The sequence below is a fragment of the Jaculus jaculus genome, chromosome 9 (genome assembly GCF_020740685.1).
Source record: "Jaculus jaculus isolate mJacJac1 chromosome 9, mJacJac1.mat.Y.cur, whole genome shotgun sequence".
Taxonomy (NCBI): domain Eukaryota; kingdom Metazoa; phylum Chordata; class Mammalia; order Rodentia; family Dipodidae; genus Jaculus; species Jaculus jaculus.
In genome coordinates, this window is record NC_059110.1 from 17,470,998 (window position 1) to 17,489,027 (window position 18,030).

The 18,030-nt window shown below is 44.6% G+C and overlaps 1 protein-coding gene across 6 annotated transcripts in view; it reads right to left on the minus strand.

Annotated features, from left to right (window-relative positions):
• Sash1 (SAM and SH3 domain containing 1) overlaps window positions 1–18,030 on the minus strand; it is a 252,044-nt gene that overhangs the window by 21,703 nt on the left and 212,311 nt on the right. For 4 of the 6 annotated variants that reach the window (XM_045158593.1, XM_045158592.1, XM_045158594.1 and 1 more), the window contains 4 exons: window positions 14,743–14,875; window positions 8,769–9,622; window positions 3,763–3,837; window positions 1,596–1,739 (listed from right to left, as the gene is read on the minus strand). In XM_045158593.1, coding sequence (XP_045014528.1) covers window positions 1,596–1,739; window positions 3,763–3,837; window positions 8,769–9,622; window positions 14,743–14,875 — 1,206 coding nt within the window. The remainder of the gene's footprint in view (window positions 1–1,595; window positions 1,740–3,762; window positions 3,838–8,768; window positions 9,623–14,742; window positions 14,876–18,030) is intronic. The other 2 variants (XM_045158595.1, XM_045158597.1) reach the window with 1 other exon arrangement.

Sequence of the window (18,030 nt, forward strand, 5' to 3'; positions counted from 1 at the left end):
TTGTTTTTGCCTATAACAAAGCTTCTTCCATATTCCAAAACCACTCCCACTTCTAGAGTGAGAACTACTGTCACAGACTGAGAAGGGCAGGCCTCCTTTCACTCCCAACTAGTTGACCTGTTGGTGTTTCCTGACTGGACAGAAAGATGTTTGGTGTTTATCTTAATATGGCCACCAGGGGGCAGCAGCTGAGCACAATTTTCAGCTTTCTCTGTGTTACTGGCTAGGATGGTGCAGCAGCCTTCCCAATGCATTTCAAGTACACAACCAACTCTCACAGGTACTGTGAAAGGCTGCAAAGGGGATTCTGTAAAGGTGACAGGAGAGGAGGCTTTGGAATCCCATGGTGAAAATTACCTCAAGGTCCAGATTGCCAAGTGTTTTTTTTTTTTTTTAACATATTTTATTTTTATTTATTTGACAGAGAAAGGAAGGGCGGGTGGGGGGGAGAGAATGGGTACCCCAGGGCCTCCAGCCACTGCAAATGAACTCTAGACGCATGCGCCCCTTTGTGCATCTGGCTAACATGGGTCTTGGAGAATCAAACCTGGGTTCTTTGACATTGCAGGCAAACACCTTATCCACTAAGCCATTCCTCCAGCCCCCAGATTACCAAGTGTTTTTTTTAATTCAGATAGAACGTAGACCCATTTTTAGTGATGCGATGGACATTCCAACATGGATGACAGAGGAGGGCATGAAGCCTCCATCCATCCCTAAGGAGTTATAGTAGTTAATGGTTCATGGGAGAATGCAAGCATTTTCTGCCGTGGTGTAGCCAATGGCAAGTTGCACATGCTCGGGTAAATAATATTCCGCCTATACTTGTGCAGGCAACCCTGGTTACACTAAGTGCATGACACACATATAAAAGAAAAAAAAAGATATCAAAGAAGAGGAAATAGTTGGGAAGGAGAAGGGGTTCATTGGAAGGGGGCAAGGGGAGGGGCAACAGGAAGATAGTGGGAGGGGAAAGTGATCAAAATATATTATATACATATATAAACATTATCAATGCAAAATAAGTTAGTGGTAATGAGTTATTTCATTGAATTAGGTGTAGAGGCATCAATTCCATGGCATCTTATTGACTACACATTGTGCCAGTTAGTGAGGACTCCCCTAACCCCCACCAACTGAAAACTATTGAAGTCCAGTAACCAGGAAGTATTGTCTGCTGACCAAGGACACTTTGGAAGGTTGGATCTAGTGATAGACATTTAGTAGTAAGGGCATTTCAGAAGAGAAAACCTGTCCTCTGTGGTCACATGCACACATTAAGTTTATTGTTTTGAGCTTAAACAGAAGAATTTTGTTGTTGTTACAATGTGGCTGTCTCTTCTTTTCTCTGCACATGGAAGGCAGGATCTGTGTTTTATATTACCAGCAACAAGCACAGTGTCTGGACATCCCACAGTGCCTAACAAATGTCTCTCGAACTGAAAGCATGGCTACATAAACGTGGCACGGCCTACATGCCGGCAAACACCAAGGAACACATGTATGTAGCTATGTGGCGTCATAGATGGGCCACCTCAGCTTTCCCTGTCGCCAGCAAGACCCAGGGGTCTGTCTTCAGTGGGGTGGCCAAATACCTGCTCGGAGACAGGGCTGCTGTACTTTTTAGACATTCTCTTCCTCATTGTCTCCTTCACCGATTTCACCTTCTTTCCCAGAGAGATGCGGGAGGCAGTGGGTGACTTGACAACCTCTTTGTACACAAAATCTCTGTCTTTACCCTGCAAAACCAAACATGAATGCTATTAGTTCCAGAAAATGAAGCCAAGGAAGAGGTTTCACAATTCAAAGCATCTGTGTCCCAGCTCTCAGGAACGCATCAGTATTCCCCAAGATGTTGACATTTCTCTATGTTGACTCCGTGCTGCTATTTATCTTTTTGATTAGAAATTAAAACCTAGCGAGAGGGTTTTGTTTGTGTGTTTATATTGGGGTATGTCACTTTTTATTGTATTTAATCTTAGCAAATGCTTCTTGCTGTTTTCTCCACCATTTTAAACACTCAAGAGGACTGCATTTCATTAGTGAAGTATGAGTTACACGACCAGTGTTCAGGTAATCCCACCAGTGGGAAAGAAGGGGTTGAGATCATGCTACTGAGTCACCCCAGGAAAGTGAAAGCAGTAACAGTCGAAGCTCGGGCGTGAGAAGAACAGCATCGGGCTGCACTGCTGTCACTGTCATGCACAGTGTGGCCGGTTCCGTAAAGCACACACATTCCCTTCCCTGAACAAGCTAGCCTGGGGCCATCTTTCATTCTATTATGCATTCAAAAATAAACTTTCCCCTAAAAAAGGAAAAAAAAAAAAACCTTCATGTTTTTAAAGTCTGACTACATAAAATTATTGGTTTATGAATTTATAAAATTTGACATCCAAATAAAACAGTTTAAATCTTCCAGGAAATTTTACAACACTTCCTATCTCATGGGTACGTATTTTAGCTGACACATGATTGTAACAACTAGAATGCATGAACTCTTCATTTCACAGCTTCATAGTAAACTATGTGAGGGGCGAGGAGAACTGTGAGACTCACCTCTCTGCTCTCAGGTCCTGTTAACCATGGCAGTGGCCTGGCCCTGGACCATGATCCACAGGCATGTCTGAAGAAGTTATAAACTTGGCCATATGGGGGTCTGGTTTGTTTTGATGCTAAGAAAGCTGGGTTCATCCCAGGGCACCCAACAGAAGAATAACCTACACTTAATACAGGCCTTTGGGGTCCATGGACAAGGTATACCATAAGACCAGTCTTGGAAATTCTACACATAATCCTGGTACTCAAATCCCAGGGTCCCTCTGGTCACATTTGCGTGGAGGTGTTACATGCACCTGCACATGTTAACTAGGGTGCAGAGAAAGCCTTTGGGCACAAATGATCAAGACCATGGAAGTAACTCAAATTTGTCTGTGTGCCCTGAGAATGCTGGAACCATTAACTAAGGAGCTCCACTGTTTGAAGAAGGCAGAGGTCATGAGTGGTCTCCATTCATTCCATGTGGAATGGTATATTTTCTTTCCTTCCTTCTTTCTCTCTTTCTTTCTTTCTCTCTCTCTCTCCCTCTCTCTCTTTCTTTCTTCTTTCTTTAATGAGAGAGAATAAGAACTGGTGCGCCAGGGCCTCCAGCCAATGCAAGCAAACTCCAGATCTGTACACCCCTTTGTGCGCATGTGTGACACTGTGCACTAGTACCACTGTGTGTCTGGCTTGTATGGGACTTGGAGAGTCAAACACAAGTCCTTAGGTTTCACAGGCTAGTGCCTTAACCACTAGAAAGTTTTTCCAGGCTGGCGACTTTCTTTTGTAAATTACTACTTGGTGGGCACAGGCACTCGTGTGGTGGTCACAGGACAACTTCAAGTTGTCTGTGCTCCACCTTTTTGGAAACAGCGTCTCTTGATGCTGCAAATAAACTGTTAGATTGCAAACCAATGTCAAGTTAGCTGGCTTGTGAACTTCGAGTTCTCCTGGGCCCACCTCCCATTGTTGTAGGTGTGTTGGGAGCACAGATGCATGTGTCCCTGTGCACCTATCTGGCTTTACACAGTTGTTGGGGAACTGAACTCTTTGTAAGCAAGCATCTTTAACCACTGAGCCATCTTCCCCAGGCCACTGAGTGTCTTTAGGTTGGTGTGGTAGTTTCTTTCCAAGCATAATTAGGGACTGCTGAGCTAGAGCAGTACGACCTCACAAAGACACCAACTATTATCCAACAGCTCTTTTCCTCTGACAGTCACTCACCATGCAGTCAGAATTATTACTGCCCACATGCAGAGATCGATTTGTCAGGTCAAATCCTCCAAAACTGCAGGTTCTCTGTGGAAAGAAATCAGGGTGGGGGTGGGAATAACCCAGTTATGTTTATGTCATAGCCATCCACAACCCAACACATGTCCCCTCTGCGGGACATCTCTGAGTCACAAATACATGTACAAGATGGAAAGAAAAGAGAAATGAGGAGGAGGAAAAACAGGTGATTCGCGTCTTAAGGCAACGATGCTTACTTTGTGCTTTCACATATCTCTGGAGCTCTGCTGATGACAGGGGTTAAGGATCTCTTCGACATACAAAGGAACTGTTTGTTGAGACCACTGCAAAACCCTCTGCAAATTTAGTTCTGTAAGATGCCCTTTCTCTTGGTGCTCTCCTCTCAATGTTCCTTACTCTCAGCTACATGCGGTGGCGACAGTCAGGGACTCTCACTTAGCAGTCCTGGGAACTCAGGTCTGAGGTCTGTGCACTGCCTGACAGCAGGCCTCTGAGAAAGACTTGTTTCATCTTAAATTGCAGAGGAGGAGGAGGAGAGGCTATGTTTATAGCAAGTAGCCCAATCAAACCCAGGGACTTACTCATTGCTTCCCCATCCTTGTCAGCCAAGATGCTGATAACCTCCCCATCTCACTGCCCAAGTTAATTAGTTACAACCCTTTGTCTCACGGTAGATGAAGTGAAGACACCACATTTGCCCAGGAAAAAAAAAAAAAAAAACAAACTAAACTAAAAGGCTGACTGAGTGAATGCCTCTGACCACACTTTAATTTCAGTAGGAAAAATGTTTATGTTATAAAGTGGACGAAAACTTATTATTTTTTCAGTTAGTTTCAAATTTTTGTTAAACTGCTTATATTTTGGTGATTTTGTATTTCTAGAACTTGGATCCAATTTCCCCTGCTTTTGTATTTTTTTTTCTAGCAAATGACACACAATGAACACTCCTGTCATCAAATACCACTGCCGTCCAGACTCACTAATTTTCATTGCAACTAATGATTTTTTTAAAAAAATATAATTGGTAATAAAAATTGACTCATAGATTTGGGCTCCAGTGTTTTAACATTACCTGCTTCTCAGAAACCCCTAGTAGTATGTATTAAGTGGAAGAAATAAAGAGAAAAGTAGAGTGCATACTGGAGACATTGCTCTTTTAAAGCAGTGTGCTTGAGCTGTGTACTAAAGCACCGCACTGAGGAAGCAGAAGAGCGACTTCAAAGGACAGTGGCAGCAACTCCTTGGCATTGCGCCGTGTCCAAGTTCTACATGCAGGCTGTAGAGCTGCCACTTAATCACTGCGGCCACGACTCCAGTGCTAAAATCTCCCGGCTCTGGATTCTGCATCAGTGGATTAATACCCACCACAGAGACTGTCCCTAGCACACTGCCGAATAGAGTGGGCACTTTACATACTGACTTCTTCCCTTACTTTCCATTATGCGGAGACCCTGGCTGCTCGTTTTGACAGCTGTTAAGTTGCAGGTTAGGCTTAGTCAAGACTATGACTAAGCAAATGAAGGGCTGGAAGTTTAACGAAAACACCAGAGTATCCCAGGAGCGGGCCCCATGGGGGAGGGGCAGGATGTGGCACAAGGAAGGAAAAGGAGGAGGAGGAGGAGAAGGAGCCATTGGCAAACATATAGCCAGCAGGATGCCACGTAACTAGCGTTCTTTCCCGCATTGCTTCAACTGCTTTAGATAATCAACTACTTACTTGTTTCCCAGTGGGAAGAGCTCTAACATTGTATCAAACATCACCAGGTGATGGAATGTCCATTACAGTCAACTTAACTGGACCTGTGTCTAGTCTATAAAGTCAACAAATTACCTACCGTGAAGCCATCTTAAGGCGACTTCAAGGCATACTTTTAACATTTTAACTTTCCCTTTCTAGCTTATAATGTCAAATGAGTTTTCTCAGTCTTTCAAAGGCAGTGCCTTTTGTCTGGTTCTGTTCCTGTGACTCAGGGATGGAGCCCAGATGCCTGTTCATTTTCATGGACTTTGCACGTCACTGCTTTAAATGACAAGATCTCCTGCGCCTCTGGAGCCCAGCACGCCTTTCCTGATGCATATGAAATAACTCCCAAAGAATTTATGTGGAAACTATGAGTGCAATAAATTAGAAACTTATTTAAGTTTTCATATGCCTGTTGTATGCATTTATGTCTAAAATAAAGAACTTAAAGAATGGACTGCTTTTCTTAACTCAACTAAAATCTTTCCCTGTGGCATGTTGGGACAACACGTCTGAAGCTGATTCTTTTTCATCAGTGGAGGGCTAACAAACAATAGAGCAGTAAACACTGTTTGAATCGCCAACTCTGTTGAGTAAGACCACGTAGTTCTTAAAGCAGCACTCATCTACAGGGAAAATGGATTGTCAAGAGAACAGTAAAAGGAATGATGCATAGTGACATATTTCCAGTTCATACACCTCTTGTATTGACAGCTAGTAAAACCACGTTTGATCGATGCTTGGCATGAGGAGCGTGAGTCAATGGCATGGGCATGCAGTTGAGAACATGTTGGAGTGCCGAAAACATGGGGTGGCATGTTGAATTTGAAAAAGTGACAGAATGCCAAAATGTCATGCATGTCTGTTCTTCCAAACAAAAATTGAATAATCAAATAAAAAGCAAGACACGTGACCATTTCCAGTGGTTACAAAGCCTTGTCATTTCCCTGATGCTTCATCAAGCAAATATGGCATTTTTGAAAGACAAAAAGATCAGGGTTGGAGACGGAGGGAAACTGTGCACTTTGGGGTAAAATGAAAAGAACATACATAGCAAGGAGAATGCAAAGGAACTTCTTAAGTAAGAGAAGCCAAGAAGTGAGATTCAGCTCTTACATAAACAAAGCCCTGGAGTTGGGGGTGCAGCTCAGTGAAAGAACACTTGCTTGGCATGCATGAGGAACCGGTCTGAGCCCCAGTACCAAATACCAAAAACAACATTTCTTAACTAAGAGAGGCTCTGGAGTTGGGGGGTGCAGCTCAGTGGAAGAGCACTTGCTTGGCATGCATGAGGTCCCAGTTTGAGTCCCAGTACCAAAATACCAAAGCCAAACAAACCAAATAAAAAAGAACTCTACCCATGTCTTTGTGTTGTTACAGCACTTATTTTCTCTGAATAATGGAAATTTTTTTTTCTAATTTTACAATTGTACCTGAACACATTAGTTATAATGTGCACTGAACATATTAGTTAGCAGGTATTAAAAATGTCCAGTACTGCCACAAGCTCACAGCATGTTGAAAGTACTCAGCTCAGACTGAACTTTGGACAGAGATTACACAACACCATCTTTAGAGAGCAGTGATTGATGCTTGGGGACTGGCTGGCCCAGATGTTCATTCTCAAAGTCACTGAAGAATTAAAATGTTGGCTCCAAGTGGGAATTTACACAAATCTCAAAAATACAACTTCTTCAGAGACTGCCTTGTTAAAGCTAGGTTATTCATTTGGCAATGCCTAGCACGAAGACTGCATGAACAATTCATGCTGCTCAAACTGGGTAAGTTCCCAGCATTACATAACTTAAACAGTCACAAGGAAGCGGGCTCTGCCATGTCAATGTCATGTCAAAAGATACTAAGGTGAGCTGGGCACAGCATTTTTGAAGGGTAAAAAATTATATTGAGACTGGTATTTTTAAAAGACGGTGTATGTGTGTGTGTGTGGGGGGGGCAGAGCAGTGGCTGAATGAGTAACCAAGAGAATTCTGTTATTTCAAAACAAAAACAAACCAACAAAAACTGTTGCCATGATGTAGAAAAAGCCAGAAAGAAAAGTGTTTTTTTCCCCCTCTACAGACAAGTAGTATAAAAAGCTTTGCAAAGATATGAATGTGAAAAGGTAGGAAATCTAGGGAGGAAGTTAATGCATGTGGGAATATTTAGAAAACCCAAGGGCTAGGCAGGACCCACAGATCCCTTTGCGGGTAGGGAGGGTCACTTTGAAGAATGGCATTGGCTAATCTGTCTTTATTTTCACAAAAGTAGAACTTGGTTGCATGAATTTAAATTACAGTAATAGTCTGGGCAAGAACATCCTATTCATGATGGTGAGGGAACCCTGGGAAAAGCCACTGTGGAAGCATATTCTTCTCTAAGGTTCTTTCAGCCCTTTCAAAGGGGCTCCCGGCCAGCAGCCCCGGGTGCATTAAGCAAGGTGCCAGAGCAGAGTGGTGCCAACCCGTTTCGCTCTGTCCCATTTCACACGGGCTATTTATTGTAGGAGCGCCATGTGGGGGGCGATTCTAAGGAGGAAAGGATCTATATTCTCAAGTTCAAACTAAGGCTTTAGGAAAAATTTACTAGATGTCTCTGATCCTGAAAAACATTTTATTTGAAAGCAAGGTCTCCTTTGCCATGTACCTACGAGTGAGTGTGGTACTCACGAGGGCATTACCAAATATCAGTTCCTCTATTTAAAAAGGTATGGACGTGAGTTGACTTAAGTAACATGAAAGAGCTCTAATTTATCTTGCCCTCATTAGATGTAAGAACTTTCTGCTTGGCCCTTCCATAACAACAGAAATGTACTTGATAATGGTGACGGTAGACGTCCCATGAGCTCCATCTTGTTGTTTTAATTTACTGAAAAGAAGCTCAGCATCTCTCTAAGGGTGAAAGGCCCCTCAGCTTCTGCGGGGTCAGGGGACATGCTGACTGTTGGTCATCATGTTGGATGACTGATATGACGACGGAGTGGGACAGCCACTCCCAGAAGCCAGCCCCTGCACCCGGGACGCCCCTCCGGATGGCCTCACAGTTTCATTTTAACTAAAAAACAAAAAAAACTGAACAGGTTTCGGTCCTTGGGGAAAACAAAGGGAGAAGGGGAGAGCAGGTTAGAGACGGGAGGTGGGCGGGGGGGGGGGAGGCCAGCTCGGCAGAAGGGCGGCCACAGCTTGACTGCGCATCACGGAAATGACAAGGCCGTCCTCACCACCGTCTCTCTGGGACTCACGGACTTCTGGTGGATTCTCAAGAGAACCCTTTTAGTGCAGCGGTCCACCGTGGCTGCCCACTTCCTCTCGGCCCGCTCGTCCTCCTCCAGCAGGCAGCGCCGGAGGTCCTGCCGCTCGGCCTTGCTGGGCGCCCGGTGCGCGGCGGGCCGCACGAGCTGCGTCAGGTTGAGGTGGCTGTAGAGGCTGCGCTCCACCACGTACGTGACGTTGAACTCGCTGACGGCGCGCGCGCGCCCGCGCCGGCCCGCCGGGCCCGCGCCGCCGCCGCCGCCGCCGCCGCCCGCGCTGCCCTTGGCCTTGGGCCGGGGCGGCGGCAGCTCGCAGGTGGTGCCGTTCGCGCCTCGTCTGGAGGGCCGCTGGTAGAGGAACGCTCTGGAGCACGAGTAGTTGGCGTCCGTCTTCTTCAAGCGGATCTGCTTGCGGACGCTCTGGACCTCCTCCAGGGACACCAGGAAGTGGTGCCGCCGCCGGTGGTTATCATAGAAGAAAACGCCCTCCGTACTTACCCCGTGGCTCAGGGAGCCGAGGCCCTTCTTCATCTCCCCCTCGGTCAGGGACCGCGACACTTTCTGGGCCTTCTCTTCTTCCGGATACGAGAAGAACGTCCCCATCTTCTTAGGGGGCTTAATCAAGCCCCGACTCTCTCCTTTGCTGAAGGTTTTGACCAACTTGCGGCCAGCTGCCCAGGTATCCAGGCTGCTGGAGGACGGGGATGGCGTGAGCGAGTCCGGGTCTTCTTCGGGAGGTTTCTCCGGGGAGCCATCGAAGAAGAATGGCTTCTTGTGCACTCCTGAGTAGAGGGCCGATCTTTCATCCAGGGCCGGGGGGGTCTCGAACACGTGCTCCTCCCCACCTGCAGAGGAAGCAACACAGGCTCTCCTGTGGGCATGTCACCCGCATTCTCCCACAGATCTGCCTCTACACCCCCTCACTGCAAATTGGAACCCAGCAGACACGGAACATGACAGCGCTCTCTCTACCCACACCATGACCATCTTCATAAGCATGCCTCCCACATAAATATCCGTATGTTTTTATGCAAGCATAACATTAGAAAGTTGTGATGTGCTGAGCCTGATAACCCAGCTGCTGGGGAGGCTGAGGCAGGAAGATGGCAAGTTCAAGGCCAGCACGGACAACTTAGTGAGTCTTTATCTCAAAATAAAATTTAATTGGTGTGGTGGCTCATGCATGTAATCCCGACACTTGAGGGACAGAGGGAGGAGGATGGGGACTTCACAAACTATACTGACTTACACGGGACCCTGTCTCCAAAAACCCAAAGAAGAGACACAACATCCACAAAAAATAAAAATAAATTTAAAAAAACTGGGCTAGGTATGGAACTCGATGGCACAGCCCTTGCTTGGCTCTTAACATGATGATGAGGCCTTAGGTTCAATCCTTAAAACTACAAGGAAGAAAAAAGGGGTGTGTGTGTGTGATGTTATTAATTCTCCTTTAAAACACCTTTGTAGACCACATCTTCCCTGACCTATTAAAAAATTCCATTTGCAAAATCAAGGCCAGCCATTCTCATAAGCATTAGTAGTTCAAGCTAATTACCTCCCTGGTTTGCAAGCTTGGTCCTCAAAAGCCAGGATCAATCGCCCCTCCTGAAAGGCACGCCTTTATGTTGGCTCTGGTGGCTTTTTATAGTTGGAGTGTGATAAATGCCATGTGGCAGGCAGTGATTTTTTTTTTTTTTATTGGTACATATGCCATTTAAGTGATTAAATCTCCAAGACAGTTTGGGTGGGGAAACACCATAAAGGGTTATACTTGCAAATGTGATTGACAAATGGTCTCCAGTTGACTGGCCAAATATAAAAAAACAACCAGGGAACTGAGTGATCCCAGCCAGATATTCCTATCCACGCAGGCCCTGGAGGAAGTAGCAAGGGCATTTAAGGGCCTTGACACGCAGGCAGCTCAATAATGCTTCCAGCCCTTGAAGCCCTCTCTGGAGCCAGGTAGTGAGCCAAGCCCTCTTAGAGCCCAGTGGAAAGGCCTGGACTTGTTGGCAAGAGAGCCGAGTTCTTTTCTGCGTGTGTTATGTGAACAGATGTGCGGGAAGAAATAGGTCAAGCTGTGGGTGTAGTGATCCCAGCTGGCTGTGTCCCTTAATTATGAGAAAACTTTGGAGCTCTATAGCTTTCCACCAGTGGAAAGGAAAAAATGCAAAGTTCCTTGGAACAGGAGGACACCACTAAATATACCAGTTGGGACAAAGGTTCTAGAGATAAAGGAAGGACATGCATTTCAGGGAAAAGAAGGGGATGGAAGTGGTGCCGGTCCTGTAAGAGTCTAAAAATGCCTACTTCTAAATGATGGAAATTGCTGTTATAAAAGAAGAAGAAACTTATCTACAATTCTGTGCAAGATCAACTTCGTGTTTATGTCCATGAGTCAATGGGAGGGACAGAGCAGAGTCAATGCCATTCATACTAGTCCTAAGTTCACTGAAGAACTGTTTGGGAATCATGAAGGAGAGTTTAAAGCAAGGCCCACTGTCTTGCTGGATATAACTAAACCACAGGCAATGTATGGACACTTCCTGTTTCCTCCTCGGGACACGTGACTGATAGGTAAGGAAACCAAGGGTGCTTATGTTATTTGTAATAAATGTGGCAACTTCATGTACATACAGGTTTCTCTTGCTTCCAAGAAGCAGCAACTGGGCCAAGACTTCAGGCCCAGGCTGATGGCAGAAGCAGCCCAGCAGTGAACCATTTCTATGCCAAGGCAATTGAGCTTGGTCACGGCTTTTGTTAAACCTAGGTATCTCAGGGTCTCAGCAACCCAGTCCTGACAGGTTCTGGGGAGGCCTGGTGGGCCCTCCCTGGCTGTCACTCGACAGTTGTTTGAACCTCTTCTGGAATGTGTTTAGGGTTGTCATCAACAATTCTGTCACCTCTGGGTCTGAAGCGAGCTGGGGCACACATGTTCATGGCATGTGTGGCTTTAGTTTCTGGTTCTGGAAAGGCAGACCCTGGGAAGGAGGCTGGAGTGGAATATGGGAAATGCTTCCAAAGAGGCTGTGTCAGCCTGTGTGAGCAGGCCTGCGCAGTTTGGACTCTGCACTGGGTGTCTGACTGGCAGCCAGAACACCCTGCCCTGCCCTGAGCCCCTTGGGTGTGGAGTATTACTTCTTCCATTCTTCTCTCCTCAGAGGTTACAGCTACACTACTGGAGGAATGACAGTTAAGATAAGCTTATTCTGTCACACTGTGTGACCTGCTTCATGGTGGCTTTCATCTTAATGCAACTGGGATCAGAATGTCCAAAGAAAGGTGATTCTGACAGGAGGATGTGGGACAATGTAATGGCAAGGACATTGCTCTGGATTCTAGCCCAATGACCTTCGATAATTATCTTTGAGCCTTATCTGTACAGATGCCTACATACCTTTGCATAGTACCCTGAGGCGATTGTGAGAGCAACAGTTAATGAAAAGAGTGAGATGGTATTCAGAATTTAAAAAGCACCCTCCAAAAGCCAGTTAGTTATCTGCTCTCAGCTTAGATGAGTGGTGCGCTGAGGGGAGGAGTGCACACATAGGGACAAGACAGGACACAGGAACAGGCCGGGCCTGTCTTAAATAGCATCCAGCCATCATGCCAAGATATGGACAGGAAACTCCAGGCAGGAGTGGAAGGCTGGCGCTCTAACTGCCTGGCTCTCCTGTGCGGGCAGGTTGTCCACAGGAGGTTGGCTCTTGGGGCTGAATTCCGGATGGCTGGCTAAGTGACCTTGAGGAGTGACTTAGTTTCCACATTTGCAGAATGAAAATAAGTAAATATCTGCTTCTGGTGGGTGTTCTATGGAGGACAGATAAAAAGGGAACATAATAAATTCTAACTTGTTGCGAAAAATGCCTGGCACAAAGAACATATCTTAATAAATGACTTACTACTCAGCTTAGCACTGGCATAGGCATGTGGGGAATTGAATAAAATCTCTGTAGGCCCAAGGGAAGGAGAGACCCTACCAGTCCAGTTCCAGGTAGGGGGTAGTTCAGAACAGAAACCTGGAAATACTCACAGGCCTGGGGCTCCTGGTGACATGAGCAATTCAGACCAAGACCCATCAGCTCCAAATTCATCAGACACTAGAATGTGCTCAGCGACTCAAGCTTTCTCAGACAGTCTTTATATTCAGATGGATTCATACCCAGAAGTCCATGTGGTGATTATACTCTTCACCATCAGTACCTCTTTCAGTTTAATTTTGCCATTTTTTTCCTAACTAGTTCACTGAGACATAATTGGATTGATATTTTTTGCCCATTGGGATATTTTGATGGGAATAAAATACTATCCTCGTGCAAATCAACCTAAAGGTGTTCAGCAATTGCATTTGAAGGACCCATTAGGTGATGGGCTTGGTGTAGGACCCTTCACTCACTGATCTCATTAATGGTCAAGACCCTGTTCTCTATTAGAACCGAGATCTAATGTGAGCAGTGTGCTGGAAGCATGGTCAATGATGTGCCCTCAAGGGTGTCTACTGGCAACCCCATGTAGTTCTCTGCAGTAGCACTAAATGGCACTCTATATTCACATTTCACGAACAGCTGCCATTGTTTGAGGAAACCTAGGTAGATTCTGTGCTGTGGATATCATGGCTGACAGGTATTAAAACATCTAAATGTAAAATTAACATCGCATGCAAATGTAAATAGAATTATCATGCCAAAAGACATTCACATGCAGCCCCAGAATGGAAGGTCATGCTGAGTTAACCATTAACCATAAGGCAGACCCCTCTTGCCAATCCCTTTTCCCCTTCTACCCTCATTCAGCACAGAAACTCTATCACCTTCAATGTAGCCTAGAAAATCTAAATCCACAAATAATAACAACAAACAAACTCGAACATTATCAAAATAACAGGAAAACCTGATCTTTATAGAGGGAAAAATTCAGTTTCTAATAAGGATGCTTTTACTTATATAGAATGAGAAGGCCTCTACAATAATAGTTTTTAAGCCTGTATGTTAAAATCTTGAGATGCTTTACAATGTAGCTAGGACATCTCACCAAGTAGTGTCTTATATTTCAAGGCACTGTCTTCCTAACATTTGCCCTAAATTCACTTATTATTTTCATATAGAAACAAATCTTATTGTGGAGAGGAGGTTGGGACAGGGCCTCTCTATGTAACCCAGGCTGGCCTCAAATTCAATGTTCCTGCTGCCTGGGCCTCAGGAGTGCTGGGATTACAGCCACTGTAGGCACACAATGGCATACCTGACAATCTTGTACTGTACAGGATGTCACAAAAGTATACTACTAATAAAGGCAGGTGGATAAGGTTGAGATTTGAACTGTCAAAAGTATAATTCAAAGGCTACTATTCATTACAGAAAGCCCCAGCTGATGTCTGTTTGGACATTAGAGCCACAATATAGTTCTTAAGGATCCCCTTCGAATTCAAGGTCCTTTAAAGACCTGTTTGAATTGAGACTTGGGATTGTTTATTGGAAGAACAAATTGTCCCTTGGGGCTTTGGAGGGATCTTAAGTGCCACAATTGTCAGATGAGTTTTTGAGATGAATGTTATGTATATCAAATTTTCCCAGAATCCATTGCACAAAAGCAAAGCAAAAAACCACTCTTTTTGGAAGCAGGGGCTTCTGCTAAGAAGTTACAACGTTTACATAAAGTAGCACAAGCTCACAGTGAAAGCTGTAACCCACCTTGACAAGGTTTTATTGTCACATCCTAGCATCTCCCACCTCTGGCACATTTAAGTTGCTAAGTAACCGAAATGCTAGACACCAGGATGTCCCCTTCCATCCACAGCACTGCCCTGCTGGCAGGCGGGCAGCTCTGGTCAGCCCAGGCCAATCAATCCACTTCCCACTTGAGATCATAAAATGTTTCTACTGAAATACTGACCCCGAGTGATTTCTGCTGGAATAACCAGGGTGAGGTTCACTTCATTCATTCATTTATTTATTTATTTTACCTTCGGTGCTGGGCTTTTTCATGTCTTCCACTCTAATTAGTTTCTTTCTGACTCTGCGAGTGGAGTTTACCAGCTTGTGCAACCTCTTAAACTTCACCGACTCCTCGGTCTCATCATCTGATTGTTCTCTTGACTGGCAAAGAAAGAGAGGGAAAGTTAATCACATAATTGTCCCCAGAGCATTGCCCTACCAGCTGGCAGAGCTGGCTTCTCAGGCAGGCCAAACCTCGGCAGCTCTGCCTCCAAACTTGGGGCATTAACAAATTTGCCCAACAGGTTTGCAAAGCCCCGCGCACCATCTTCAGGTCGAATTCGGCAGAGAAGCAAGTGCTCAGGACGCAGCGCACGCCCTCGCCCTCGCCCCCGGCCCGCATGCGCTCGTCCCCTTGTGCCACTGCCGTCGCTGTCAGGCCAACTCCGCCGGCTCTCTCGGAGCTGGCCCTGTAACTCCAGCTACACTGCTGTGGTTTGGGTCAGGCTCTCCTCTGTCTGGCCCATCAGGACTTGCTGTTGAACGTGGTCATCAACCACTTCTCCAAACCAAAATTTTGTTGACTTTTTCCAGTCCTCCCTCCCCCCAAAAATCAAAACCAGCAGGCCGGAAAGGGGAAGCAATGCAAAAAGCCTTCTCCCATCCTATTCGTTAGGACGGCCTGCCACATCACAGCTATCCCTTCCGCCCTCCCCAGCTCCTTCCAAGGCTGGGCTCACGAGGCGAGTCTGAGGACAGCCCTACATTCCTCCGAGGAAGACAAGGGAAAAAGCTGACCTTTACAGCCATACAGAACAGTCCATATTCCCCAGCATCCCATTTCGTTTTGCAGAGATGCAAGCATGGTCTGGCCCAGCTGTTTTCCCTCAAGTATCAAACATTACAGAGGCGGAAAAAAGTGTCTCTCCACAGCAGTGACCCAGGCTAAAAACAATCCTTTCCTTGTGAACAAAATGCAGGCTTCGTTTCCAAGTGGACTCCAACATTCATTATGCAGCTTCCTCTGCGCTATCTGTTCAGAATGTGGGAAAGCAGAAGCGGTGCCTGGGCCTTTGGGGAGTGAGCTGCCTCGGCACACCCTGTGCAGCCAGTGAGCAGGCCCAGCTAATCCTGCACATCCTGACAGCAGTCCCTCGTGTCCTCAGAGCAGTTCACGAAATAGCAGGGCGAGATGACTCAAACCCCCAAACAAAACAAAAACAAACCACATCTCAGAATGCGAGACTAATGTGCAGACTTTCCCCCACAAAAAGCTCTTGCTGATTCTCGTTTTATAGACAATAAACTAGGTAAGGGCGGGTTAGCAGAGAACAGATAGAAAAAAGGGCAGAGACCATATGAATGTGTTGGGCATATAATGGTGCGTGTGGTGAATGCATAAATATTTTCTTAGCACTAGGGCGCTCTCCTGGAGATGAACACAGTTTCTGACTGCCTCCTTGTCCTGGAGCTCACAGCATGGGGCTATTATACTCCCTCTCTGTGTGACTATCTGCAAACCATCCACCCACTGATGTATTAATGGTGTATTAATATAGCATGATCGGCAAATTATCAGGATGGGGTATTTCCTCCTTTCTACAAAATTTAATCAATAGCTGTGTCCATTCTTTCTAAAATTTCCTAGGTAAGATGTTGTATGCAGATTGAATGGCTGGAATCAACAACGGAGTATGTGGCAGAGAAGAGCAGTAACTGGACCCCTGGTGAGGAAGGTTATGGTAGACAATTAGGATGAGTACATTTGGTTAAAATGTACACGGTTAAAAAACTAAACTCCTCACTACAGATTCATAACGGAACTGTCTGCTTTGACCTTCACTTTTACTTGGCTGAACTGCTGGTGTATCATGAAATGGTCACAGTGGTCAACCAAGGCATGAGAACTCGGTTAACCCGCATTCTGGGTAATGGGCACCTAAAAAAACCTGCAGTGCATGGAATTACATGCCAACATTTCACAACCCCGTGCCTTCCCATTGCACGTCAAGGGGTGGCAACAGAAGAATCAACCTGACACTGTACCAAGTATTCTGCACATCCTAGTGAGAAAACTGCAAGGAAAGTCCCTAACCTTTCTAACCTTGACCTGTAGTCAGATGAGAATTGAAATAACCATAGATTGTGATCAAACTATAGGAAGCTATGCTGAAAGACAAATATCAATGATATATATATATATGTATGTATGTATGTATGTATGTAAGTAAGTATGTATGTATATACACATGTGTGTTTTTGTTATACCTAGTTTGTTGGTGGTTGTTTGTGTATATAGAGGTGCATATGAAGAAATGAATTACAGAAATTAGTAAAACAAAAATCTTAGTCTCCAGGCACAAACCATCTCTAGGAAAGGTGTATCTGAGTGAACATTCCAGTAAGAGATGAAAATAGTTACAGCAGGAAGACAGATCGAAAGCCAACATCCCCTCACAGAGCCCTCTTTTCCTCTGCCCAGATCCACTATGGTGAAAAATAACATAGTCCAGGTACTTGCTTAATTGCTTTCACATGTTCTGCCTACTTTTTGAAGGAATGTAAGCTCTTTAGAAAGCTTTGAGCTGATGGTACCTTTTTTTTCTAATACACAAAGGTTTTGGAGGTATTTTCCATCATATAAACAAAGAGCATCATTTATAGAATCATATTTTGGCCCCAATCAATTTATAAGACAAAAAAGTCTAAGGTGAAATTGAAATAATGCAAGAAATATGTGTGTATATAATATAGATACATGTGTATACACACTATATATGCACATATACATACATTACATATTATATATGTCTTCCTCTTTAAATAGCCTGGGAGTTACTTGAGTTCCACAAAGAATCTTCAGTATGATTTTTATTAATGGAGAGAATCAATTTCTCACTTCCTCTTGAGTTCCAAGGAAGAGACTTATGATGCATTTGCCTTTAAGAAATTCTCTCCAGCTGTTTTAACATAAAGATACTGTAAACCACATTTCTTCTAAACTGGGTAATAAAGCGTGAATTCTTCACATTTCTCTTTTCTAATAATCATGTGCTATTTCCCAAATGCTAAAAATAGCATGTCATATCCATTTATATAATATGTGCGTTATAAATATTATACACATTTTACATATATATGCAATATATGTGTGTGTGTGTGTGTAAAATGTCGTTTTATTCAAGAAATTCACTACCATGCAAAGGAGTTCCAGAATTTATAAAATTAAGAATCATAAAAGCACATATATATAATACATAAAATTTTAACATAAAAGTATTATAAATATTATTTGAGAAAGGCTCTTGCTAAGTAGA